At 50.2% G+C, this 26,064-nt stretch overlaps 9 protein-coding genes across 9 annotated transcripts; 3 read left to right on the forward strand and 6 right to left on the reverse strand.

Moving 5' to 3' along the window:
- Positions 1 to 597: 597 nt before the first annotated feature.
- Positions 598 to 2,588, reverse strand: UREG_02301 (uncharacterized protein; the record flags this gene model as incomplete). The annotated part of the gene is made up of 3 exons (XM_002542739.1): positions 598 to 1,699; positions 1,767 to 2,515; positions 2,580 to 2,588. The coding sequence occupies 3 exons, from the start codon at positions 2,586 to 2,588 to the stop codon at positions 598 to 600; spliced, it is 1,860 nt and encodes a 619-aa protein (XP_002542785.1).
- Positions 2,589 to 3,144: 556 nt separating this feature from the next.
- On the reverse strand, positions 3,145 to 4,164 carry UREG_02302 (uncharacterized protein; the record flags this gene model as incomplete). Its single annotated transcript, XM_002542740.1, has 1 exon — positions 3,145 to 4,164. The coding sequence occupies one exon, from the start codon at positions 4,162 to 4,164 to the stop codon at positions 3,145 to 3,147; it is 1,020 nt and encodes a 339-aa protein (XP_002542786.1).
- A 557-nt stretch (positions 4,165 to 4,721) lies between these two features.
- On the reverse strand, positions 4,722 to 6,745 carry UREG_02303 (uncharacterized protein; the record flags this gene model as incomplete). Its single annotated transcript, XM_002542741.1, has 2 exons — positions 4,722 to 6,634; positions 6,685 to 6,745. The coding sequence occupies 2 exons, from the start codon at positions 6,743 to 6,745 to the stop codon at positions 4,722 to 4,724; spliced, it is 1,974 nt and encodes a 657-aa protein (XP_002542787.1).
- Positions 6,746 to 7,434: 689 nt separating this feature from the next.
- UREG_02304 (uncharacterized protein) lies at positions 7,435 to 9,494 on the forward strand (the record flags this gene model as incomplete). The annotated part of the gene is made up of 2 exons (XM_002542742.1): positions 7,435 to 7,495; positions 7,555 to 9,494. 2 exons carry the CDS (start codon positions 7,435 to 7,437, stop codon positions 9,492 to 9,494), a joined length of 2,001 nt encoding a protein of 666 aa, XP_002542788.1.
- Positions 9,495 to 11,164: 1,670 nt separating this feature from the next.
- Positions 11,165 to 12,778, forward strand: UREG_02305 (uncharacterized protein; the record flags this gene model as incomplete). Its single annotated transcript, XM_002542743.1, has 4 exons — positions 11,165 to 11,327; positions 11,373 to 11,831; positions 12,019 to 12,536; positions 12,605 to 12,778. The coding sequence occupies 4 exons, from the start codon at positions 11,165 to 11,167 to the stop codon at positions 12,776 to 12,778; spliced, it is 1,314 nt and encodes a 437-aa protein (XP_002542789.1).
- A 2,006-nt stretch (positions 12,779 to 14,784) lies between these two features.
- UREG_02306 (uncharacterized protein) lies at positions 14,785 to 18,263 on the forward strand (the record flags this gene model as incomplete). Its single annotated transcript, XM_002542744.1, has 6 exons — positions 14,785 to 15,063; positions 15,157 to 16,584; positions 16,795 to 16,819; positions 16,948 to 17,256; positions 17,309 to 17,432; positions 17,489 to 18,263. 6 exons carry the CDS (start codon positions 14,785 to 14,787, stop codon positions 18,261 to 18,263), a joined length of 2,940 nt encoding a protein of 979 aa, XP_002542790.1.
- A 746-nt stretch (positions 18,264 to 19,009) lies between these two features.
- On the reverse strand, positions 19,010 to 21,851 carry UREG_02307 (uncharacterized protein; the record flags this gene model as incomplete). The annotated part of the gene is made up of 2 exons (XM_002542745.1): positions 19,010 to 20,745; positions 20,870 to 21,851. The coding sequence occupies 2 exons, from the start codon at positions 21,849 to 21,851 to the stop codon at positions 19,010 to 19,012; spliced, it is 2,718 nt and encodes a 905-aa protein (XP_002542791.1).
- A 515-nt stretch (positions 21,852 to 22,366) lies between these two features.
- On the reverse strand, positions 22,367 to 24,335 carry UREG_02308 (uncharacterized protein; the record flags this gene model as incomplete). Its single annotated transcript, XM_002542746.1, has 6 exons — positions 22,367 to 22,644; positions 22,766 to 23,439; positions 23,507 to 23,540; positions 23,591 to 23,735; positions 23,789 to 24,046; positions 24,111 to 24,335. The coding sequence occupies 6 exons, from the start codon at positions 24,333 to 24,335 to the stop codon at positions 22,367 to 22,369; spliced, it is 1,614 nt and encodes a 537-aa protein (XP_002542792.1).
- Positions 24,336 to 24,670: 335 nt separating this feature from the next.
- On the reverse strand, positions 24,671 to 26,005 carry UREG_02309 (methionine aminopeptidase 1; the record flags this gene model as incomplete). Its single annotated transcript, XM_002542747.1, has 3 exons — positions 24,671 to 25,333; positions 25,388 to 25,698; positions 25,975 to 26,005. 3 exons carry the CDS (start codon positions 26,003 to 26,005, stop codon positions 24,671 to 24,673), a joined length of 1,005 nt encoding a protein of 334 aa, XP_002542793.1.
- Between the last annotated feature and the right edge of the window lie 59 nt (positions 26,006 to 26,064).

Consider the following 26,064-nt stretch of genomic DNA (forward strand, 5'->3'; position numbering starts at 1 on the left):
AAGAACGGTCAATTGGTCCTGCACGCCCGCTATCACGAACTCATCAAAATTGGAAAAGAGACGGTACTCCCCGTGTCTGTGGACGAGGGGTTGATGTCGCATCCTGAAATCAAGCAAGCCGCCGTCACATCAGTAGTCGCTCGTGACGATGAGCTCGACCTCGAGATCATCGCATATATAATTCGGGAGGAAGGATCAACAATCACAGCGCAGGAAGTTGTGGATTACGCTGCGTCCGTGTTGCCCAAGCACTGCATCCCGATAGGAGGTGTCATATTCACCGACAAATTTGCACGAAGCTTCGCAGGAAAAGTGCAAAGGCACAAATTGGCCGAGTGCCCAGTATTACCTGGATCAGTCAGACGTCTCTGTGTCTCGACAGTTGGCTGAAAGATTAGGTAGTATGTTTGATAGCTAGGGTGATATATCCAAGTTTTCTATTAGCCATTCAACCCTCCAACGAGCTCTGAACTGCATATACAAAACGTGTAACAGTAACCACAATAGCCGTAGCCACAAAATCGTAGCAGTAGGGAATAGAAAAGGATCAGTGACCTGCATGACGTGCTTACGGAGGTGTGATGGATGACCAGTATCTCAGGCAACCAATGTCCTCCTGTAGAGCGCCTCCTCATTCTCAATGCAGTGCTTCAAGTTCTCCTCCTTTTTAAACCCATGTCCCTCGCCCTCATAAACAATCAGGGCCACGTCTTTTCCACCTTCCCTCATCACCTTCTCCATCTCAAGCGCCTGCTGCAATGGCACGACGGGATCCTCGGACCCTTGGAAGAGCACTACTGGAGTCTCGATCTTTTCTGCGTGAAAACACGGACTTCTTTGTCTGTATATCTCTTCTTTTTCCTCGTCGGGGATATCGGGAGGAAAGAGTAGGTTCAGAATGTAGTGCGACTCGAATTTATGGGTCATTTCCTGCAACCTTTTCAGATTTCCTACGCCGAAGAGGGAGCAGCCCGCAGCGAAGACCTTTGGATGAGTAACGAGGGCTTGCAGGACGGTATAGCCGCCCGAGCTTCCTCCTCTGATAGCCACGCGATTTCTATCGATGAGATTTTGAGACGCGAGATAGTCAATGCAAGACAGAGTGTCGTCGATCTCTTTGATGCCCCAGCCGTGGTTCAGGTCGTCGCGATACGCGCGTCCAAAGCCGATCGAGCCCGCGTAGTTAACATGCGTGTACGCGTATCCGCGCGACGCAAAGTACTGTGCCTCTAGCAACAGAGAGGGCGGGACATGTGCGGTCGGCCCACCGTGGATGTTGATTATGAGTGGTGGTAAGGATCCGGCCGGCGCTTTGAACGAGGGGCTGTACGGGGGAACAAAGACAGCATGCGACGGCCTGGACAGATCGCTTCCGTGTGTACGGGGAAAGGTGATGCTCTGTGGAGGTGAGAATATCTCCAGAGGTAGGTCAATGGCCGTCGAGCTCTTCAGCAGCTGCTTTGCACCTGGCTTGGTGATGTCGACGAGGTAGACGGCGGATGGCGCTGTCGGCGTGCCGCCGGTCACCACGAAAGAGGTGGGAGAGACGCATCGGATGCCATTGAATTCGACATGGACGATACCAAGAGGTAGTTCTGTCGCAGAGCCCGTGGTGATATCGTAGACGATGATTCCGGTGGCGCCTGACTTTGTGTATGCGAGGACGAGGGCAGATTCATCCAGGAACCCGTACGTTGAACTGTCGCGAATTCAATATCAGCTTTTTCGTGTCTGGAAGAGAGTTAACAAGTTAACCAGAGCCTTACTTTCCCAGGAACCATTCTGCCTTGCCCATCTCAACCGCCGTATATCCCTCGATCCGGACATATTCGACGCGTCTAGACGTCAGGTCGTAGCGATACAGCTGCCACATCCCCGCGGGCTCGTCGACAAACCACAGCGTGCCATCCGGGCTCCATCGCGGCTGGCAGACAGCAGACGAGAGCGATTTGCCTGCGACATGAGTCTTGTTGGCCACGCTGCCGTCCGCCCAGTCCGCCACATAGACCTGGCTGCCGGTCCACGGCATGTCGGGATGGTCCCATTGCGTCCAGCAGATGTGTCTCCCATCCGGGCTGAATTTTGGATGCGCGAAGAAATCCGCGCCTTCAACAACCACCTTCGCGTCCTTGGTCTCGGTGTTGATAACTACAATGCGGTCCAGCACTTCGCCATCCTCGCGATGGAGCTCTTGTACCGCAAGAATCAAGTGCGGTTGCGCAGGCGAGACACAGAAATCTGCGTAATTGATTTTGGCGGTTCCGCCGGCGATGATTTCTTCCACGTCGCCGCCTGCAGAGAGGAAGAACACGCCGGTCGTATTTGAGTCTGTGAAGACGATGCGCCCGTCGGGACACATGGAGGCTGCTCCGCCGCCGTAGGTGTTGACCTTTGATCTCGCATTAAATCCCTTGGGCAGTACGTCGATGCTTTCATGTTCGCTAATACGGACAATCACTCCACGGCCGTTTTCTGCTGGCCGATTTTCGATGGCATAGATCTCCTTCGTTTTGGGCTGGAAGGCTGTCAGTCGACGAGATAACTATTAAGGGCCCAAACGTTTGCGGGATCGTTCTTACATTGACCATCAATTCTGCAAACACGACCACGCCCGCAGACGTAATCGACGAAGTAATGGGACTTGTCCATGTCCCATACGGCGCAGTTTCTTGAGTGGATGCCATTCTTGCGACTTGGTCTGCGATCTCTCTAAACCTCTAAATTTCGATATAAGTTGAGAACACTGAAGCACAAGTGAAGCCAGGCCAGGGCATAGTTATATGTCTCTACATGCCTTAGTCAGTGCTACGGAGCCCGTGGTGAGCCGATAAGGTACGCAACGTCACAATATATTGATCTGACTGTGATACATGCATAATCCGCCCCTCCAGGTCAAGCAAGTTGAACCTGGCCTCCGATCCCAGCCGAAACGGCCATGTCAGAGCGTGCTTCTACATCTAGCCATGGCCATACACAAAATAGGAACGATCTAAACACTTTTGCAGGGAGAAAGCAGTTTTCTGCCTTTCATATGCACATATTCACGAAGATTCTGAAATTCTACAGCCCATGCCATAATTTTGGGCCTATTCTGTCCATCCTGGTCGTATGACGGCCGAATCCGACAAAAGACCACAGACTCTACTAACCCCAGAGCGATGAGGTCGCAGGATGGATCATTGACCCTTCATACACCAACCCATCTTGTCGGTCACTTACCAGCGGCAAGACACCATCAAGATCAATATAGTCGCAATACTCAGCAATGAGCAGCGATGGCGCGATTGCCAGCGAGCTACAGGCCCTGCAGCCCACCATGATGCCGAATCCCAGGTTCTTTGCCTCTTTCACCAGCAGCAAAGCTTCAGTCAAGCCGCCCGTCTTGTCGAATTTTATATTGACTCCATCGTATCGATCGCGCAACTCTGCCAGGCCGTTTCGGTCGTGTACGCTCTCGTCGGCGTAAATGGGAATCGAATGCTTAAAATCGCGCAGCGCGTCATCGGCACCGACGGGAAGAGGCTGCTCAACCACCTTGACGCCGACATCAGCACAGATGGCCAACAGCGCGGGCATATCTTCGACGTTCCAGGATTCGTTGGCGTCAACGATAAGTGTCGCGGCTGGGGCGGCCGCCCGTACTGCTCGAAGTCGTACCTCGTCGTCCTTGCCGCCAAATTTGACTTTGAGCAGAGGTCGCGCGGCTTCGCGTGCGGCACTGGCGGCCATGGCAGCGGGGCTGTCGAGGAAGATGGTGACGGCTGTGGTGACAGGCTTAGGCGTGGAGAGGCCGGCCCGTTTGAAGGCCGGGACACCGGTGTACTTGGCCTCGAGATCCCAGAGGGCGCAGTCGATGGCATTTCTAGCTGCGCCCGCAGGCAATAGCTCCTGCAGAAACGCTCGATCTGGATTATTCTCGATTAAAGGCGCCACCTTTTCAATGGTAGCGATGACACTGTCCACCGATTCCCCATAACGCTCCGAAGGAACAGCTTCTCCGCGGCCTATAGCGTCGCCTAAGCTCAGCGAGACGGTGACCACGTTCGCTATGATTTGACTGCCGCGAGCTATAGTTGACGGGATTCTCAAATGGAAGTCTTCCGCTTGGCAATGGAGCTTTGCCGTAGGAAGCAGCCTAGTTGGCTCCTCATTGACGGGGTTCATCGTGCCGCTTGTGTCAAGCTAAACAAAGCTCAGGGAAACAAGTTATGAGAGGCTTCAGCATACACGCCGACGGCCTCTTGAAAAATATTGGTGGATCGGAAGAGGGAAACTATTGCTCAATATCTTCTCCTGTCCTACACCTTCAGCTCTTCAGGCATAACTGGGCCATGATATATCTCAGGCCAGGGTTCCGTTTTGGTTTGCTGCTAGATATCTGACGTAAATTGGGTACCCTGCAAGCTGCCAGCTGAATTATCCGCCAGCAGGGTGTCACAGTGTCACTGAGCATTTCTTTCCCCTGCAGCTGAAGTTCTCGTGGGTGATATCAAGATGCTTGCCCATAAATTACGCTAGTAAGGCTCCCGGAAGTATTTTATTCCTATTGGTGGAGAGGGCTGACCTCATCTCCTTGGCATATTACGTGATGTCCCTGGCCCACCGTGCTAGTGTCAAAATGACAATACCCTGATACGCGCTAGTTAATTACATAATCCGCACTATCTGACACCAAACATCAACCTCGTCCTTCTTCGCCGCTGACGCTCCAGCTTCATCCTCTAGTCGACAACGGGCGTCCACTCATCCCGGACCTCCTCAACCCTCCTCAGCAGATCTTCTCGTCCGGTCTGGCTCTCAACAACCACCACCGCCAGCGGCTTTGTCTCCACCGCGTCCGGGGGAGTCACGTATTCGCCAGGCTCAAAGTAATTGTGATACAGGGAGATGGCATCCCTGAGGCCTGGCTTTTCCTTGGCGAGCCGGATGGCTGGATCAAGAGATCTGAGTATACCTCCTTTTTGGGTCGGGAGATTGAGAACTGCAATTGAGTGCTGAACTTCCCTGGAAAATGGAACGGCGAGAGCTTTGAAGCGCTGCTCATCCTGCACACAGCAAAGCACATGGAGCAGATAATAATCCACGCCATGCGTCCACGTACTGCCGTGAAGAGCAAAGTAGCCAGGTGGTCGAGGGTTCACTTCAATCATAAAAATGCTTGGCTCAGTGCCTCTCGGCTGGGAATCGCTGGCGAGGTCAAAAATGCCGTCCTTCTCAACGTACTTCATCGCAGAATTTCTCATCCGGGCTTCGCAATGGACAACTCCGGTCCGGAAGCCCATGCGCAACACACAATCCTTCAGACGCTGACGGAGCAGATCCTGCTCCATCTTGGGAAGTTTTGAGGGATGTAAGTAGATAGTATCCTGGAAATCCGTTACCCCCGTTTTATCATCCATGTCTCCGAGGCAAGGAAAGTCATCCGAGATATCGGAAAACACAACCTCGCCGTCCCACATGGCAAAATTGACATCAACTTCCGGTCCATCAACATAGGGCTCAACCAGGACGCGAGGTTGAATCGGCCTTTCTCCCTCGTGCCCAAGGACTCTCGAGTGAGCTTTGCGCACCGCGGCTACAAGCTCTCCTTCATCCCGTGCTTTTGTCACGGTAAGACTACTCCAGCCTAGGCAGGGCTTGACGACGACGGGATACTGGATATTGAGAGGCTTCTCGGGATCCCTCAGCCGCTGCTCCAGCTCGTCGTCATCCTTTACGCAAAAGGCTCCACTTTCCTCAGCGTCCAACATCCGTGTAGCGTACTTATCCGTCGCGATACAGTATGCGGAATACGGGCTGGTGGGGAGCCCTAGAAGCTCTGCAGCCTTGGCAACTTGTCGAGAATAAAAGTCGTAACGGGTGAAGATCCCATCCAATTTCAGGTTTCGGACTACATCGACAATCCGCTGAGGTAGTCCATCGTCGACGTTGAGGTCGATTGGATGGAAGGATTCGCGTAGGTAAGCGAAAGGGCCGTTCGGGTCTTCCAGAAAATGGCCAGGCCTGTCAAGAACCACTAGGTCCAGACCTAGACATCTGATGGCCTCATATGTAAGAAGTTCGCGTGGGCAGTGGACAAGTGCTACCCTTTTATGCGGAATGGCATTTGGTAAGAGAAATTCCAGGGCCAGGCGGTGTCGAACTTGATCCTCTAGAGCTTGCATAGCATAGTCGATTGATTCGAAACTGGACTCATTAACAGATACAGCGCCAATACATGCGGATAAAATATCGGACAGCTGCGAGAGTTCGTGCCGGGGCTTCTGGATTTGGAAACGATCGATATACTGCCTTGGTTGCATAAAACCCGATGCTGCAGTCGCGCAATCACAACCGTGCATTCGCAGTTCGATAATATCCGACCTGGCAACGAAACCATTCTGTGCAGGCAATATCAATTTGATGCCAACGGGAGTAAAAGCCCCTTTCTTCTTGAGCGCGTTGTTGACAAACTCCTGGACAGTTCTAGTATGTGTTCCCAGTCCTTCGCGAAGGTTTTCAGGCCAGGTAAACTCCGCGAGGCTTCCTGCTTGTGCGTTGATAGCGAATGGTTGGATAACAAGGTCCACTGTTCTGGCGACAAAAGACTCATGGTGAGGATTGACTCGCCAACGGAACAAGAAGGAAGCGGCTTCTAATTGTTAGCATGCGTCAATGTTCAGTCTCGAATGATGTCTTACTTACCCTGACTCCCCCCTTCCGGGCTATAGAGCGAGTCAACCATCGCCCACTTGCGTTGCGGCATCATTCTGATCGAAGTTTACACCGATGGGGTGCATAGACCAGCTAATTCTGTGACTGGGATTTTTTCTCCACGTTAGATCTGATGTGCTGCGGGAGCTTGAATCAGGACTGGGGAAAAATAGGTCAATATCAGGAAAAGACGACACCAAGCACCTGTGTCCCCTTTGGCGATTTCCCGCATTGCATAGAACTATATTTAGAAGATAGATTTGTGCATCCATTTAGTTTTGGTTTATTAATAGTCAAAAGATCTAAGCTCATGCAGATGTAAGATCTATGAGTATGAGGTAACTCCCTGAGATAAACGTCCAGACTCCCTCACGTCACGCCTTTATGTAAGGAGGGTTAGCACCGCAAAAGGGGGACCGGGAGGCCTTCCTGCAGCCAGGATACAGGGGTGCCTAGACTAACTACAGCACAGACAGTCACCGCCCCCCAGCCCGGCCTGAATCCCTCTCTATCTTGTTCATTGTTTGGAGCATCCCAAAGTTTGCCAGTAAGCTAGTTTAACTAGCTCACTAGTTTTCTTCCGTGACTACTCGATGTATAAGGCGATTCGAGATACTGTGTAGAAGTTGTCTGATACTCATTATCTTCATCCACAGTTTTCCTGGACTTCAACAGGCCCAATCTGCAACCAACAGAGCCCTTTGGCCAATTCAATTATAGTTATCCGCGCGATCGCAACCCATGGCAACCGCAGAGAGCTTTTCGGGCTTGCTTCTTGCCCAAGATCAAAAAAGTCACGAAAGTATGTTCAAATAGATTGTTTGGCTCTCCCAGCTTAACTCCTCACACTTGTTTATACAGTCAGATTCCAATGCACCTGGCATACCGGCGATACCGTCACCGATGCTTCCGGTACAACTTCCTGGAAGCCCATCAACATCGTTTTCAAGAAAACTTCGAAATCTTCCGACTTCTCCTGGCCAAACGATATACTGGAAACTCGTCTCTCTGTCGAATCGTCCGCGAATGAGCTCCGTCAGATCAATTCACAGGATTTTGGATCCACAGAGGCATTTCGCTTTGTGCTAGAGTGCCTCTTAGCTGCCGACCTAGAGAATGAAGTTGCCACTCAGCTCGTTATGCCACGGTCTCGTGGCTATATCGTGCGGCCCGATATCATTCCATTGCGCTTGGTAGACTGTCCACTGACGGCGAAGGTTGTAAGTCTGTCAAAGCTTCATCATTATTACGATGGAGAGTCTATCAGCATTCAGACATTGCAAGAGCTTCCACTGGTTTTCGCTGGCAGTGCTGGAGGGATGATATTGAAACCGTTTAGCCTCACCGACAGCAATTCTGTCGAAGAGTTATTCACTTCTCTTAGCCTTGAGTTACGCAATCGCCTGTGCTTCCCTTGGCTATCAACGCAAGTACCACGACGCAAGACTTTAGCCATTGTCGATGGTGGTATCAGCGGTCCTGATCATGGAGGCACGGGAGAAAGCATCTATACGGCAGCCATGGCACTAGGTATTGACATGATCGTGCTCGATAGCCCTAATCACTGGGTAAACGATCCCCGATTTTGCCATTGGCGCAAGGCCAACGTTCCTTTGGAGTGTCCGCTTCACCCTGATGCCGGATTCGTTGACCGAATCGTGGAAGCGGTGCGATCATACAACGGTCAAATTGATGGTATTGTAACACTCCGCGACCATTACAAACTCCCTGTTGCAGAAGCCGCCCTGAAATTATCCTTGCCGACCTATCCTCCGTCAGCATACGAAATTGCTACTGATAAGTTCAAAACCAGCGTTTCGGAAGGACATCACGCATATGTGGCTTCTAGTGCGGAAGAAGCCGCCGCCATCGTACAAGAGCACAACCTCGAGTTCCCATTGATCATAAAACCTACCAACGGATTCCTCTCTGAGGGCGTCTTCAGGGCCGAGAACCTCTCACAGCTCAAAACCGGTGTCCAGGCCATCCACACTGACCGCCACGGAAACGAGTTTGTCATTGAAAAATACTGCGAGGGGCCAGAGGTGGACGCGAACCTTGTGCTCTGTGATGGAGAGCTGATTCTGTTCGAAGTCTCCGATGACTTTCCAAAAAGCGCGGATGCCAACGGTCGCGGCAATGCCAAAACATTCATTGAGCTAGCGAATGTGCTTCCGTCTAAACTTCCGAAAAGCGAGCTCGATATGCTCAAAGACGCGTTAACTAAAAGTCTGCTTCGAATGGGCTTTCGAGATGGATTCTATCATCTTGAGGCTCGCGTTGAAAATTCGAGCATGGACTATGCGATCAAGAACAACGTGCTAGACCTCTTCGAGCGCGACATCCCTGCCAAAGGGGTCCCAGCTTCCTGGTTGATAGAGGTCAATCCACGGCCTCCGGGTATTCAGGCTTTGAGTGCGGTGAACCACACATATGGAATTGATTACTGCGCCCTTGCGCTACTGTTTGCTCTTGAGGATAAGGAACGCATCAAACAGCTCTCACATATGTTTGTCCACGGGCCACAGTATTGGTGTGAGATGGTATTTATCCCAGTTGAGAAGGGCGGTGTGTACGAATCTGGGGATGTGTGTGCAGAACTGTTCGAGAGGCGGCCTGATCTTGCAGCTTTCGTCTCCAGGTCTTTTTGCTTTTTGAAGAAGGGCGATAATGTCGCTGATCCGCTGTCAGGAATTAATTCCTGGGTGGCGTATTTCAATGTCTTTTCCCGCAAGAGCCGCGAACATCTGCTGGAGATGGCGGAGACTGTCAGGCGTGAGGTTAGATTTTCTATCGTGTAGGACATCACATGGATCTACAATAGGTGCGCCGGCAGTGAGAACTGACCGCAACTTTTACCTAGTTATGCAAAAAAACCAGCTTGAAAATTCAAAAAACAAACTAGATAGAGAGACTCTTACCTTTTCTCGAGCCTCACTGGATATCCAATATTGACGGTTTCCCAAGCTAGCCAGAGCTGAACCTCTGTGATTCCAGAAAATTAATTCCGACATATCAAGTGGAGAGCCCTATTCCCAATCAACCGATGAGCTGCAGGCTGCATCGTCTGTAACACCTCAGCCCCTGCACCACCTTCTCCGAACAGAAGTGGGTTCACGCGCAGTTCCTCCGCCCCTCTTCCGAAAGGAACGGCGGTTGCATCCATTTTGCCGCAGTGCTTCTCCAGCTGTTTTGCCCGCACGTTTTGACCGGGGCTGCAGGAGCCTAGGGTTGGAGGCTTCTGTGCGCAGCATCAAGCTATCATTCGCAGGATCACCGAGGGATGATGAAGAACTGAAAACAGACTAATTATGCTTGTCTCGGATACGGCAGATCCCTGCATTGTGCCAGTGCTGACCTTACAAGGCCTAGACTGCCCAGCCGTAACAAGCTTCAGGATTCACCACAGAAAAAGATGATCCTTGTGAATTCCAGGGATTCTATGCAGGATCAGCAGCCCACAACGGCCAAAAGCCCTCCAGGGCTTAGGAGATTGCGGGTTGAGGACAGAGTTTCATTACTCCTGCAGTCCATTCCTTCGTCTCGCGCCAGCAGGAAACAAGGTTGAAGAGATCGTCGCACAATGGCTGCGTAGGCTGGGATGTTTCGACATTGTCATTCCATGCCGGGAAATTCTCTCCGTCAACGCAAGGGATATCGCGCAGACAAATCGACTTTGGGAGCTGGCTTGTTTTAGGTTTCTCAACATTAAAAATATCCCCCCATGCTACCGGCGCAAATGCCTAGCAGCCACTCTCCTCATCGCGTTAACTGTTGGATTGGGAACTGTCACATCCACACAGGCTAGCCCATGCTATTCCACGCCAGTGAAGTGTGAGCTGAAGAACCCGAATGGTACTGTACCTCTGCGGGATTTGAAGCCAAGGTCTTGCTCGAACATTCCGGGTCTTCGAGTGGCCAGGAGGACGGGCCTTTATTGACCATCTCAAGGAGAATATACAGGCTCCCTTTCACCAATTAGGACTTAATCGGAGACGATAATGGACTTGTGTATTGGTAAACACACTGGGAACTTCCAATCCGATGTTACTCTATCCCCTGGCGAGACACCAAGGTTCAAAAACTGATCATCATCCTCGACGCACGGAGATCGTCCCTGGCCAAATAGTGCGGCTGTACTCCGCAGCTGTCCCCATTGAAGCACTTCTACGCAAGCTCCAGACGCAGCGCACTGAAGCGATGTAGGTTTAAAGCACTGACTTTCAACACGTCAAGAAGAGAACAGCTCGTCCACCTTCAGCTGCTTCAGTTCTCGCCATGGAAGAAGTTTTCGGGTTTCCCATGCATCCTAGCCTCGAGTCTTAGGACAGGGTTTCTGCCTACCTTCTTTTCACGTGTGCTGTGGGGGCCATTGGTGCCTTTATCAAACTATCATAAACTAGATAGTCGAGCTGCTACTTTTGGATTCTGTCATTCAAACTCACTCTCTCTATTCTCTTCACCGGCCAGCATGGCTTTCAGCGCGACTGGAGGATCTTCCTCATCAACTCCTCTTGTGCCATCATATTCTCTCCCAAACGCCGGCGAAGTGAGCATCGAAGACGACTGGACGGGAGTTCAAAACCGCAAGGAGAAGAAGAGGATTCAAAATCGGGTTGCGCAACGAAGCTACCGTAATGACCCTTCACTCATCTTAGAAGGGGCTGATTTTTGACTAGCTAAAGGCCAGCGCATGAAGGCGCGTCTTGCGGAACTCCAGGCCAAAGTCGCGTATCATGAACAAGCCCGATCACAACTGAACGAGACTCGAAGCAATGCACCCGAGAATCGGGTGTCTGATCCGCTCATGTGCGCTCCAGGTCTACCAACACCCAGAGATTCAGGATCACCGAAAGCAACAGAAAGGTTGAACCCACGGCTTCAGGCACCACCGCCAGCTTTTGAAGAGCAGCCAACTAATAAGAATGATAGAGCACCTCTAGATAACCCCCAAGGCTCTCAGTCATTTTCGCAAGCCCGTTCCCCCCTCTTAGAAGATCGAACCGACAGGGCATCGAGGATATACGACGGGCTCTTCCTCGACCATATGCACGTCCCAAAGCAACAACTAGGAAGATTAAACCACCAAGTGCATAATCCCTTCCCACAGGAAGACTCTGCGAAGGACAATACCACAAGTAGGTAAACTGCAAACCCCATATTTCGAACAGGCAGTGAAGTAACAAGCAGCAGTGTTATATAGTAAGAGGCCGTTCAACGGCGCCCAAACTTTCGTGCCGCAAAACAGCGAGTCCATGGACTTCGGTTTGGACACCCCCATTGACCTCTGGAAATCCGGGATACTGACCCCAACAACGCACAAAGCCCCGTTTGCTACAGCGATGACCGGAGATGCACAATCAAGTGTGCAGAATTTCGCAGCCAGCTCCGTCGACCTCATGGATTCTGTTTCTAATACCCCAAGCTCACCGCCCATGTCGGCCAGCCAGGCCTCATTGGATGAGAGATTTGAGCTCATTATGGAGTGCGTCGCGGCCACTGGATTTGACAGCTTCGACACGCTTGTAACGGCGTATTATAACGAGACGTTTGGCGAATCATCTCCGTTAGCCAATGAGCAACGGTTGAGCCGAAATAGACGGCTGCCGAGGGTTATCGCCGACGTGTTCGATGCGGCTGGCGGGTGGAGTCCCTGGGAACGGCGAGGCTTCCATGAAGAGATTTTAAAAACTACCGAGACGATGCTGTTATCGGAGAGCGACCGTGTCCGAAATGTCCTCAACGCTAGTATCACGTCGTTGACTGAGCTGCGGGACAGACACAACACATCATCCACGGAACAGCAAGAAATGCTGGCAACGAAGAGGATGATCCAGAACGAGGTAAGAAAAGCTCAGACTCAGCCCATACCCTTCCGTGCGCAAAAGGCAGCATGCTAAAGGGATAACAGCTACCCAACCGCTGGGCGCTGATGATGGCTCTGGCAGCCGAAAATCGGGCAGCTTGGCAGCGAGATCGATCTGACACGGCTCTGGCAGCCATTCTCCTACTGCACTGCGCAGGCCGTTTGCCAAAGGAACAGCTCCTCAAACTGCTCGGCGACTGTCTCTCCAATGTTCCGTGATTTCCCCACACAGCCTGCAGAAGCGTTGCATCAGCCCCATTGGGTCGCAGATCCGGCCGGGAGGCGTGAGACCCAGAATCACCATTCCTCCCTGTAAATAGACCCTGGAATATAGTCGTTCTCGTCCCTCCAGCAGGGCTATATTGAGAGCCCGGCACCACGCCATTCGTTTGTTATCAACGTCGGGGGGCGGCTTGGGGTGTTTTTGTCGTTGTGATAGAGTTAGGGTTGCCTGGCGCCAAGTTCAGCTAGCTCCGTCTTTAGGGCAGAACGGGTACTGACATGTAACAGTATTACAAAGAGGCGGGGACAAGGTTACATTGTGGGTTCTGTATTGAAAATTACACCGGATTACAGACGGTGGCTGCTTAGTCACTCTTCACCGTTTTTGCCCCTTTTTTTGTTCGTATTATCATCATTATCATCATTATTATTACTATAAAGCTCTTATGAACTGGCATTCTCTAAAGGATACATTGCGCTGCTACATGGTGGATTGTGTGCTTCAATTTTCTCTCAAACCCGGGTGCCTGTCATACGGGATACAGGATATGCTTCGGTTTTTTTCTAGAATCGAAGAGATTTCTGCTGGAGAATAGTCTACCGGATTTTGTTACAATATCAATAAGCAGCAGTAGGAGCTTATGCCTGGAGAAGTCACAAGGTCTTGGGCTGGAGCCATGAACAAGTTGAGTGCCAGTCCTACATGCCTTTGACAAGGACAACCAGAAAGAAGCCCCCGGGGTTTTAGAGTTGCTTGGTTCAGTCTTCGATTCTTTTGCCAACAAGCACCGTTGCTCAACTGAGTCGCGTGCATCTTGATACCAAGGCGCCAAAGGCTACGACGACAGAACACATACTTTTCCTTCTCCCCTGTTCAAATTGGAGCTCAGCTACATACATGGGTGGTCAACTCAAACAGTGGGTCAAACGGACAGCGGCCATCCATTGTAATGGTATTGGTATCCATCCTGGAATTGCGACAGGCCTCTCCGGGTAGGGGTAGGGCTTTCAGTGTTGCAACCTGGTTTCTTGGGGATTTTGTTTATGCATCTAACACATAACAAACGCTTATTAGGAAAGCATCTATACATCCTTTTGTGTTGCTCACTCACCTCATGCTCAGAGGGTTAGGTATTTGACATTTAAGAGATGGAGACAACTAACGGACAATTGCGTGGATTTCTCTACACCTAAACCGAAATCACAGCGAATTCCCAAGAGTTACCCTTTTCTTAGTTTGGTTGATAGAGCAACAACTGGTGAAAGGTTGTGAGCAAGTCGCCATCCCGCACACCGGTCTGATGTCCTAAAATGCCACTGGATTGCAACACAAAAGGGTTGTATGCGCCAAAGGCCAACTGAGCATTATGGCGATAGTTTGCCTGGGTCTCGCATTTGGAACAAGGACGGCATATTCTCCTCATTCAGTTTGCGACTCATGGCAGATGCAGCTGTGGATGACAAGGCCCTCATAGAATTGAAGAGGGGCAATGCTGTTATGCCATAGCAGCAGTGTACACAGCACTGTCTATTTCAGTATTGTCTTGTTGACTCAGATGTAGACGGCCACTGGTATCTGCTGAACAGCAGGAAATTCTGATAATGCAGTCACTGGCCAGTAAGGAACTGCCCAACTCCGCGATCCTCGTACTAGTACCGAGCTCCAGATGAAAATAAGAGCAAGTTTATCCCTTTGCGATGGTAAGAAGGCCCATTCTCAGCATTCACAATTGTCTGTGGTTCCCGATGAACTTGGCTTTTAGCTTGAGTTGCTTGGACAAACTATGATGTAACTCACCACCTTGGTTACCTCACAACCCTGCAATAGTGCAGCACCACCGCCAACCACAGCTTCAGTCCAGTCAAAAGACTGGCGGCTCTGCGGAGGAGAGCAATGCGGGGTACTGATATCTATTTTAACAAGACATTCTCTCTTATTGTCACCAACAGCTTCAGCAATGAAACCCGTCCCTGCAGACTGACCCTTTCGAAGCATCTCAAAAATGGCTGAAATCGACAAACCTCACAGAACGCTGCCTACTTACCATCCCGGCTCCTCACAGAAGGACATCGAGAAGGAACCGGATTGGCAAAAAGTACCGCATCATCGTATCGGATATCGGGATAAGCAAGGCCGAGTTGCTGGTGTCTCACACCCGGACGGTGATCTAGACAAGGACAAGGAATTTCTCGATCATGCGAGGAAATTGGCAGATGAATTGCGTCAGAGAAGGGAGAGGGGGGAGCTACTGACCGTTGTGGATTTTATGAAAGACCAGGAGGTACGATTGCCTCTATCTGAACGGATTGGAGCCCTGAGGCTTTTTGCATTGCGTCTTCCTGCTGCTCAAGAACCACAGACTGATTGGTCATAGGACTACCATTTGCGGATGCCCTCGAAACATCCCTCTGGCTGGCGATATGTGCTCCATACTACGGAAAGTTTCATCAAATACGAGCAAGAATGGCTGGTCAATATCCAGAAACGGGAAAAGGAGAAACAGCAGAAGGAAGAGCAGGAGAAGAGACAGAAGGGAGACGAGAGTGCAAAGCAGGAATATGAATGGAGAAGAGAGCGTGGTGAAATAACGACCCATCACGAGGCATACAGTACGGAGCATCCACCGGAAGAAGACGAGCAACGAGATGAACAAGAGGAGAAAGAAATCAAACATGAAGAGAGATCCAAAGAGAGAAAGTTGCATGAAAAATACTCGCCGCAAGAATTGGCATTTTTACGAGCATTGAAACGCGAAAATGATTATATCCACGGACTCGAGATTGATTCCGGAAAGCGAATCTCCCCAGTAGCCGATGAGCCTGCTGTTACCACCATTGACGAAGCCGATCAGTTTACCCCGGACAATTGGATTCCACGAAATCCATCTCTCGTCCGCCTAACCGGAAAACATCCACTGAATGCGGAACCGGATCTTACAACCCTGTTTGAAGCTGGCTTAATCACGCCAAATGGCTTACACTACGTTCGGAATCATTCCTCTGTTCCTCATATTTTATGGGAGACACATGAAATAGACATAAACAACGGCCAAAAGGTTCTTACAATGGATGAGCTTGCCAAATTCGATGCTATCAACATCCCCATTGCAATGGCCTGTGATGGCAATAGGAGGAAAGAGTTGAATATGATCAGACGTTCCAAAGGCTTTGACTGGGGCGCCGGTGGTGTTAGTTGCGCGTTCTGGAAAGGCGCTCTGCTCCGGGATGTTCTGGTTTCTGCAGGTGTCAAGTTGGCACCCTCCACCCACTCCCATGCTCGCCTCTGGGTGAATTTTGAAGGGGCTGACAACCCCAGTGAGGGCAAATACTCGACATGTATCCCTCTAGAATACGCGATGGATATCACCAACGATGTTATTCTTGCATACGAGATGAACAATAAGCCACTGCCTCCTGATCATGGATATCCTGTACGGATAATGATTCCGGGGTACGTCGGTGGCAGGTGCATCAAGTGGTTATCGAGAATTTGGATATCTGAGACGGAAAATACGAGCTATTATCATATTTATGATAACCGAGTGCTTCCAAGTTTTGTTATCGAGAAGGATTCCGAATTTGCAAGAACGATGTTTCACCACCCGAGTACTGCCTGCAATGAGCAGAATTTGAATTCAGTGATTGTCAGGCCAGCCCAGAACGAGAAAATTGAACTCCAAACTGTCAAGCGTGGGCAAAGATATAGAATCCAGGGATTGGCCTATGATGGTGGTGGATGTGAAGTCCAGAGGGTTGAAGTCACCTTGGACGGCGGAGAAACTTGGCTCTATTGCACTCGCAAGGTATGCGTTCTACAGAGCAAAGTCGTTGACATCTCCGAGGTGCAATCCCTTCGACTGCTAACAAGCAATAGTTCCCTGAAGCACCAGTTAGACATGGCAAGAAGTTTTGGACATGGGTATTCTGGCATGTTGATGTGGAGATTGCCCATATTTTGAATGCAAAGAGTATTGCGGTTAGATGCTTTAATGTTTACAAAAATACTCAACCAGAAAAGCCAGTTTGGAACCTCATGGGGTATGGTACACCCCCTATTTTTAATGAGAATGCTAATATAATGAAGGATGATGAATAATTGCTGGTATGTCGTTCGACCAGAAACCATCACGGATGAAAAGAGCGGTGCCCTGTGCTTGACATTCCAGCACCCGGGTTGAACCAGGAGTTGGCAAAGGCGGATGGGTTGAAGCAATCCGCTGAGGTGCAAATCGAAAGTATTAAACACGAAGTATCAGCACCACAGAAGCAATTTACACGTGAGGAAATAGAAAAGCATAACACAGAGGGTGACTGTTGGATCGTGATCAACGGCAAAGTCTACGACGCTTCCAGTGTTCTAAGCTGGCATCCCGGTGGCAAAGGTCCGATAATGGGGCATGCTGGGAAGGTCCACGCGGACACGACCGAAGAATTCGAAAGCATTCACGATGATTATGCTGAACAAAAGCTCAGTGGTATGCTTGGGAACTAAAGTACTGTAAAAAAAAATACTAACATTGTATATAGAATGCGTCATCGGTGTCGTCACGGACAAGGCAAAGGCTTTTATCAATAAGCAAAAGGAGCAGGCGGCGAAAGATGCCGCAGCTTCTTCAGAAACGCCCAAGGATTTAGCTCTCGATCGAAAGAGGTATACTCAGCTATTCTACTTGCAAAACATACTGAAAACTGACCAGTAATTCTCAGATGGATACCCGTTAAGCTGATTAAGAAAACGCATCTGTCTGAAGACACGCAGCGCTACAAATTCGCACTGCCCACAGGAACAAAGAGCCTGGGCCTCCATACTGGTGAACACATTCAGATTGGATTCCATTTCCTCGATCGAATGGTCACCCGTTCATACACCCCAGTCAGGCCAATTCTTGAAGAGGAGAAGGATGGTACATTTGACCTCGTTGTCAAATCTTACTTTCCTAGCAAGGATATGCCAGGAGGAACAATTAGTAATATTCTCCACGAGCTTCGCCTCGGTGAAGAAATCGAAGTCAAAGGCCCCATGGGCGAGATCCGCTATCTAGGGCATGGCAAGTTCAAAGTTGACGGCAGAGAACTCCAATTCCAGCACATCTCGCTTGTCCTGGGTGGTTCTGCAATAACTCCGGGCTGGCAGCTAATCAAAGACATTCTCAAATCCAAAAACCCGCATGATAATACCAAGATCGCCCTTGTTGATGCGAACAAGATGGAAAGTGATATTTTATTGAGAGATGAGATGCAAAAGCTCATGGAGGAGCATCCGGATCAATTCAGAATCGACCATATCCTGTCACATGCGGGAGACGATTGGAAAGGCGAACGAGGGTTTGTGACTGAGGATCATTTGAAGAAGTATTGCTATCCTCCTGAAAAGGGGAACATTGCTCTTATTTGCGGTCCGCCGGCGATGATTGCAAAAGCGGTATTGCCGGCGCTAAAGGATTGGGGTTATACGGAGGAGGAGAACCTTTTCGGTTTCTAGATGTTTAGGGCCTGAATCTGATATCCGAGTCTGCTCGAAGGCTTTTTAATATACGTGCTGTAAATGGGATGATAAGATAAGACTTCTATCGTCAATGAACGCTTATTAGTCGCATGACAATAAATGACTATAATACAGATCGTCTCATTTCATAACCTTTAGCGAAAATCATCATATAGATATCGAAAACAACACGCTACCGTTCCTTTAAACGACGCCCTTTTGCTACCAAAATCAGATGAATTGAATCATTTCATCGCATCCATGGCACCTAAAAACTGATCATATCAATCCAGCTACCCACAAATCCCAACTTGTGCCCCCGTTCGCCCTGCATTCGCATCGCAAATTCATCAAAGTTTAACTTCGCACCCGTTCCACCCCGCTCCTTGCTTTCCTTTTCAACCTGGTTCAAGCGATACCAGCGTGCTAGCGTCTTTGGACCCGGAGGCACAGGAGGGGAAGGCGGAGGTACGCGATGTTTTGCAAAGTTTGTTGAAGAAGCGGTTGAAGACGACGATGGGTTGGCTACCTGGCTGGTGTGAGACGATGGTGGGTGGTGAGGTTGCTGGAAGCGGAGGCGGAGCGGAAGAGCTGAGCTAGGATGTTGTCGGGCTTGATGCCGGGGCGCAGAGCTGGAGACGGAATTTGGCGGGGATTCATAGATGGGTGAGTGAGTTTGTCCGATGGAGCGGTTGGCGAGCGTATTCGAGGTAGTGGCTTCGCTGATTTGCAAGGAGTCGAAATCAGGAGAATCTGCTGAGTCTGGTCTGAATTGCGGGAGGGTGGGGATCCGGGGCTGGAGATGCACGACCATCGTCACTGTCTTCCTTTTCCTCGACCTCGAAGGGCATGTTTTCGGGGGCAAGCGGGAAAGGTTCGGTCTCAGTGCCATTTGGCCGATTTTGTGGACCGGTGTAAAACACAAAGTCCGTGGGCAGGATTTCCGTGACCTGCGGAGAATCTGATCGTTCGTGGTCTTCAGGCACCGCAGAATAGCCCATGAAGAACTCTCCCAGGCCGTCCTCTTGAGAAGGCACTTCATCCACTTTTGCTCCTGTACCCTCAGCGGCGGGACCGGAGTGTGGCTTATCACTGCCTGTCCATGGGCGTTTGAGCTGCGCCAGTGCGAACTCGTCAATTTCTTTGGCCCAGCGTTTCCTTTCAGCACGAGTGCGATAAGCTTCCATTATGAGATCTTCTTTGGGCTTAAAGATTGTGTCTAGCAATTCATTCAGGCCCTGTTGAGTGACCTGGTAAAGTATCTCTTTTCCAACGTCTCTTTCGGCCTCCGGAATCTCATAACCGCCCCATCTCTCGCCAATCGGGATACTCCGCGACGACGTCGACAAGTTGGATCGCGTTTCACATTCGTTATCCGTGACATCGTCTTGAAAGCGGACTTTCGATGATGACCTTGATCTGGGTGACGGAACGTGTGACTCTGTCTCGTCTGTATCCTCAAGTGCATCTTCATCCTCATCGTGGTAGCATGAAGGGACGGTGGCACCATCTTCCACATCAATATAGAAGCGTCGTCGCCTCCATCGTTCCTCAATACCAGCGTTCCTCACATTTTCGATATGGTCCTCGGTTTCAGAGTTAAGGCGCTCCATAACGCATGTCCCGATGCGGACGCGGTCAAGGTGATCCATAACCTCTTCGTAAGGAACATAAGCGCCCAAGGCGTTAACTATGTCTCGCGGTTGGACCACTTCAGGATGCGGGTATTCACCATACTCCGCAGAGAACTCCGATGACGCATCGTTTCTATCATTGTCTTCGTCGTGAACATCATTCCCATGAAAGCTTGATGGCCGGAGCTGGGGCGACGGCTGTAACCATCCGGATTGTGAAGTACTGAATGTATTCCTTACGGCAGCGTCTCCAATCACAACGTGCCTATCACACTCGTCTTCTCCATCATCTCGTAGAACTCCCTGGTTATCGACAATTTCCATGTCACCATGCAGATCCATTTGCTTGCCATCACCGGTTCGTGACGGGTCGCCCGAAGTCACCGTCCCGGGAAAAGCAGAGCTGACAGGTTGGCTACCTAGAATGACATCCAAGGTGCCATTTTCAATGAACTCGTCTTCCATGCCGGCAACCAAATCTCTTGTCACTTCCCTACTAAGGGTATAATACGCCCTAAATATCCGTAGAAAGTCCTTCCTTTCCACATAACCATCTCTATCGATATCATATCCATGGAATATCCGTTTTAATCGTTCATGCGTGCTCTTATTGTTGAAGCTAGCTAAGCCCTTGAGAAACTCTTCGAATCCAATCAGGCCATCGCCATTGGTATCATAAAAGGAGAACATCCGATCGTAGATAAGACTAGGTGGCGGAGGTCGAGCGGAAGTATTTGGGACAAAGCATCGGTCAAATGTCTTACGATCAATCGCCATGTTGAGTTTATTCGGATCATTCGGCCACTCCACATTCGCCAGACATCGAAATTGATCCCAAAGAGCGTCTAGTTCAGTATTCTCGAAATTTGTTTCCTTCATCAACCGTTTCGCCAGGGTTCGAGGCAGGTTACGAGGAAGCATCATTGGCTTTCCCGGGTACCAGACTGGCTGGGGATTGTCGGGGATTACCAAGAAACGGTGCCGGGATTCTCACTTTGTAGAATAGATGCGTCTTGATATGGCTTTGCATTGCCTCGCAAGTTTCACAAAGGTCATAATCGATGCAGTTGGCGCAACGATAGCGAATCCCCTGTATTGGCATAACTCCACAGCTATTGCAGGTGACACCACGGTGGATATATCCATCTCGTCTCGCTTGATCTTCTGCAATATGATACAAGAGATTCAACAGGTTCTGTCCTTCTCTAGAAGGCGCCGTATCATCACTACCGTCTCGCCACGAGAACAGGCTTTGATCATCGGGAGCGTTCTCTGTCACGTCCCGATGGGCTTCCAATATTGTATTTCCACTGATCGCCAGGCTCGTTGCTTCGCCATTATTCCTCCTCTGGCGTAACTCCTCGCCAAAATTGGCGTCACCATTGAACCTCCTGATTGCTCGGACGACACTTCGTTCTGTAAACCCCAGGTCCAGCAGCTGGTCATGCAACCACTCGTATTCTCCCGTCAACGCCGACACATGATGCGACGGGGGATATTCAAAAGCGAAAAAGTTCTCCAAAAACGCGTCTTCCATCATCCTGCGCATCAACACTGCCTGCTCAATACCAATATCGAGTATATTTTGCAATTCTTCGTCCGTCGGGAACTCTGTTGGCATTAGAGAACATTGATATGAGCGACCATTTTCAACTTCAACTCTGAAAGTTCCGTACGGCTCGGTTTCTGTTTCTAGCTGCTGTAACCTTCGTATGGCTTCCATTGAGATAGACATCTCGGCATGATTGCGTGCGGCCGACGATGGATCGCCGCGTCGTCTTGCGGGTCGCCGGACCGCATTTCGGCGGTGAAGGCCAGTCTGGGGAGGAGGGGAGGGATAGAAATGCCGGTGGATTAAGAGGACGGCATACGCTGCTGCGAGACCGGTGGCAATATAGAGAACCGGGCGATAGCGACCGAGCGATGCGCGCGAGGGTCGGCTGCTTAACATGCTGCAACGAGGCTGTCAGGAGGGCTTTTCACGATGGTGGCAAGGCGTCATGGCGGAGAGATGTAGGGTAAACAGATTCTGCAACCAGCCTCAAAGTCCTCTAGAAAGAAGTGCAGTTGTGAAAGAGTGCACATGTCGCTGTCACCGCGAATGGAGGTTTAGCAAAGCTCTGGTTAGACAGCTTATCTGAGCTTCTGCCACATTTCTTGGCATCACATAAAACCGCATGCCGGCTCATCTGTAGCTCTTACAATTCAACAAGGAGGGTTTACAGCAAGTGAATAGGTAGTTAAAGTCCTAGCTAGATTCTCCATTAACTAACATGCTTTTGCTTTTGGGTCAAATCGAGAAGTGGATGCTATATGAGCCTCCAGCTCTGCGAGGCTTTTGAGAATGAAGATTTTACACGGCAAGGCCCTGTTCTCGCCAAAATGGGCATCGCAAGGTTTTGTGAAGTTTCGACAGTCTAACAGTCGACTCGGTCCTGATGGCATAGGCCATATGAACAAGCTCAGTCAGCCACTCAGCTTCTGCTCACGAATAAAAGCAGCGCTTAAAACCGTGAAGAGTCCCACTATGGCCATAAAGCCGAAACTGATATTAGTGGCATGGCCGTAGCACGCTCGCACAATGCCCCTAGTGCGAGGGTCGAGGTTTTGTAAGTAATCCAGGCTCTGTCTGACGCCGTCGACAATACTATCGATATCTTTGTTGTCGCGGAGAGCTGACTGGAGGCTAGAACGAAGTGTTTGCTGGACTATTCCAGAAGCAAGAGAAACTCCGATCACGGAACCTAGCGATCGGAATAAGTATGAGCAAGCGGTAGCAACGGCTTGGTCTTCAGGGGAGGCATTTGCAACTTCAATAAGATATTAGCGGCCGCATGTAGCAATTCGAATGGGCACAGAACGTACTCAAGCCAATTAGGGTTGTCGTAACTCCTATGCCATTTCCAAACCCGCACATTACCATTCCAATGACGATCAGATAGATGTTATTAGAGATCGGACCAGAGAACAAATAGATCACTACCAGACCAACAAGTAGCAAAATGTATGCGGAGATTGTTACCCAGTAATACTTGCCGGTTTTCCTCATGAATATGCCGGCGCCCAAAGAGCCACTTACTCCTGCTATTATGCATGGCAGCAATCTGAGGCCTGCTCCCGTGGCAGAAACACCATCCCGCGCTTGGAAAAATAGGGGAAGGTAAAAGATAGCCGAAAGCCAGGACCCAAAGCTGAAAAAGTTGGCGAAATAGCAAGCAAGCATGCTCCGTTCGAAGATGATATGACCAGGTGCGAACGGGTCGAGAGCGACCCATATTTCAACGCAGACGAATCCTGCAAATAGAACGGCCGATACGACTAATGATACGATCGTCAATGGAAGCATCCACGAGACGTTGGTTCCACGGTCCAATCCTAATAGAAAACTGAAGACAGCAAGGACGAGGATAGTGGCTCCTAAAAAGTCAATGCGTTTTAACTTCTCTTTCCAATGCGATTCGTCGACAGCTGGCAATTCCAACACGACCGCAACAGTCACGAAAGCTGCAAGGCACAATGGACCTTGCGCGAGGAACGCCCTGTATGTAGAATGCAAGTCAGGTTTAGGTCTTCACGCCGGGTTCCAGTAAGGAATCTAGTACGCACCAGCGCCAGCCGATAGAATCGGTCATGAACCCTCCTAGAAGTGGTCAGCAATAGTATATATTGATGGTTTCGAAGCAAACGTACCTAGGGGTGCACCGAGGCCAGATCCGGTCGCATATATGATATTAATGACACCTTGCCATATGCCACGATCCCGAAGAGGAACAATATCACTCAAGAGAATGCTGACGACCGTGGTCATTCCTCCGCCTCCAATTCCTTGAAAGACCTACAACGTTGTTAGCAGGTAGGTGAGGAACCGGAGATCGAGTGAGAGCATACTCTTGCAGCAATCAGCTCTTTGATATCTCGGGCCAGGCCGCAGAAGACACATCCAAGCCCAAATACGGCGTAGGCAAATAGTAGGCATGCTTTGCGACCGAAAATGTCGCTGAGCCGTCCATACAGCGGTTGAAAGGAAGTCAGGGACAAGAAATAGGATGCGGCGATCCAACTCGTGAGGTTGAGTGCCTTGAGGTCGCTTCCAATCTTTCCATAGCTCGCGACGATGATTGTCTGGTCCGCTGCAGAAAGAAACACCTGGGTGCTCACTGTTAGCTGGTCGTTCACAACGCCAAAGCCGATGGACGGCGTGTTGGCTTACTCCAATCGACACCGCCGGGACGATATACTTTAGTCTCTTCTGGGCATCGGGCAGGCCTTGAAATTGAGCGGCGCGGGAGGTATCGAGATCGCCTTTCTTCGGAGCCTCCTCGTCTACGGCGGAACACCCATTAACCCGTGTGAACGAACCATTCGATACGGCGTCCTGAGAGGCAAGGAGTGGCGTATTCTCCGACAACATCGAATCCTCACCGTTGGCGGCCATGGCCTGCAAGATAGCGAGAAGGCCGAAATATCCAGGAGTACATGGCTGTAGAAAGAATCTCCGCGAGCCGGGCGTACAGAGAGGCCTAGAAGGTTCGGACTAGCCAGGGCGCCGTGCAGCGTTCCTCCCCACCAATATCGACGCGTGTTACTGCTACAGTTATCTTACCATTAGATTCAATGTGATCTCATATGATGGCCTTTTTTATGCTACTTCTAAGAAGTCATGTATGTAGCTGCATCGTTGCTTTTTATAGTAATGATGGTAAATTTTAGCTCCAGCTGCTGAGATCGCAATATGATATCGCCCACATTGCAGAATCACAACTCAAAATATCATGCTTTGGGTGCCTCGCCGTCCATGGAAGGCATTTGAACCGGCCCGCCTGGCGAGTCGGGCAGCCTTGCTGTTAGGATCTCAACACCCGTCTGCGTAACCAGAAGGGTATGCTCAAACTGCGCTGATTTCCTCCCATCTATGGTGACACTGGTCCAGTTGTCGGGCCAGGTTTTATCCCGATACGACCCCAGGTTAATCATTGGCTCGATCGTAAAACACATGCCCGGCTTCGCGGATCCAACAGTCTTGCTCTTTGCATAGTGAGGAATGCTTGGGGCAGTGTGGAACAGCTGATTTACACCATGCCCGCAGTATGTTCTCACGACACTGCAATCCCGGCTTTTGGCGTGCTTTTCAATGACGTTTCCAGGGTCACGGAATAGCATTCCCGGCTTAACAATCTCAATGGACTTGTCTAAACACTCCCTGGCTGTTTCCACCACTCTGACTGTGTCTGGGTCTGCAAGCGCCTTGTCTCCCACGTAATACGTCTCATTGAGATCTGCATGGAATCCTCCATGGTATATTGAGATGTCGATATTGATAATGTCTCCGTCCTCCAGCGGTCGTTGATCGGGGATACCATGGCAAATGACCTCGTTGACTGATGTACACACTGACTTGGGAAAATTCATATAATTCAAAGGTGACGGGTATGCCTGGCAAGTCAGGTTAACGTTAGCGGCATCAGAGGCCAAATAGCTAGCACTCACCTTTCGCTCCATGCACGCTTGGTAGACTATCTTGTCAATGTGATCGGTTGTCACACCCGGTTTTATCTCGCGTGCTGCGATATCCAACACCTCTCTTCCCATGCGGCACACTTTTCTCATCCCTTCCTGTTCCTTCTCGGTGAGGATTCTGATGCTGTTCCGACCAAATATTTTCTGTTCAGAGCGCGGAATTCCATCCTTGGCATAATCGGGTGCTACTATATCGGAGGGTACTTTGTTCTGAGGGGCTAGAGGATACACCGGTCGCAGCTTGCCAGTGTATGGGTATGTTGGGAAGGGATCGTACGTCGCTAAAAAAAATGGAGGGGGTCAGCTTTTGCGGAGATCAGGACGAAAAGAGAGGGCATCGTAATCACATTTGGATTTATGGATTGCTTTATGATCAGCCTGTCACCAAAATCAGTTCCGCCCAAAAGCAATATCGTCGGCCTCAGCACCTTGTGGGAGTGAACGGAAGCGTACCCAGCTACGCTTGAAGCAATCTTGAGAACAGAAATTGCTCTGGATGCCTATTTTAAGGCATGTCGGACACCGTAGACTCCCTGCCGGGTTGCTGCACTCCAAACCAATGCATTTTTTTGCGTCCAAGTCGCCCATTTTGCCCAATACTGACTGTAAAAATAGGGCTCAAGCAGATACGCTCTTGATCGTCAAAC

This window comes from Uncinocarpus reesii, genomic scaffold, assembly GCF_000003515.1.
Source record: "Uncinocarpus reesii 1704 scaffold_1 genomic scaffold, whole genome shotgun sequence".
In the NCBI taxonomy this organism is placed as follows: domain Eukaryota; kingdom Fungi; phylum Ascomycota; class Eurotiomycetes; order Onygenales; family Onygenaceae; genus Uncinocarpus; species Uncinocarpus reesii.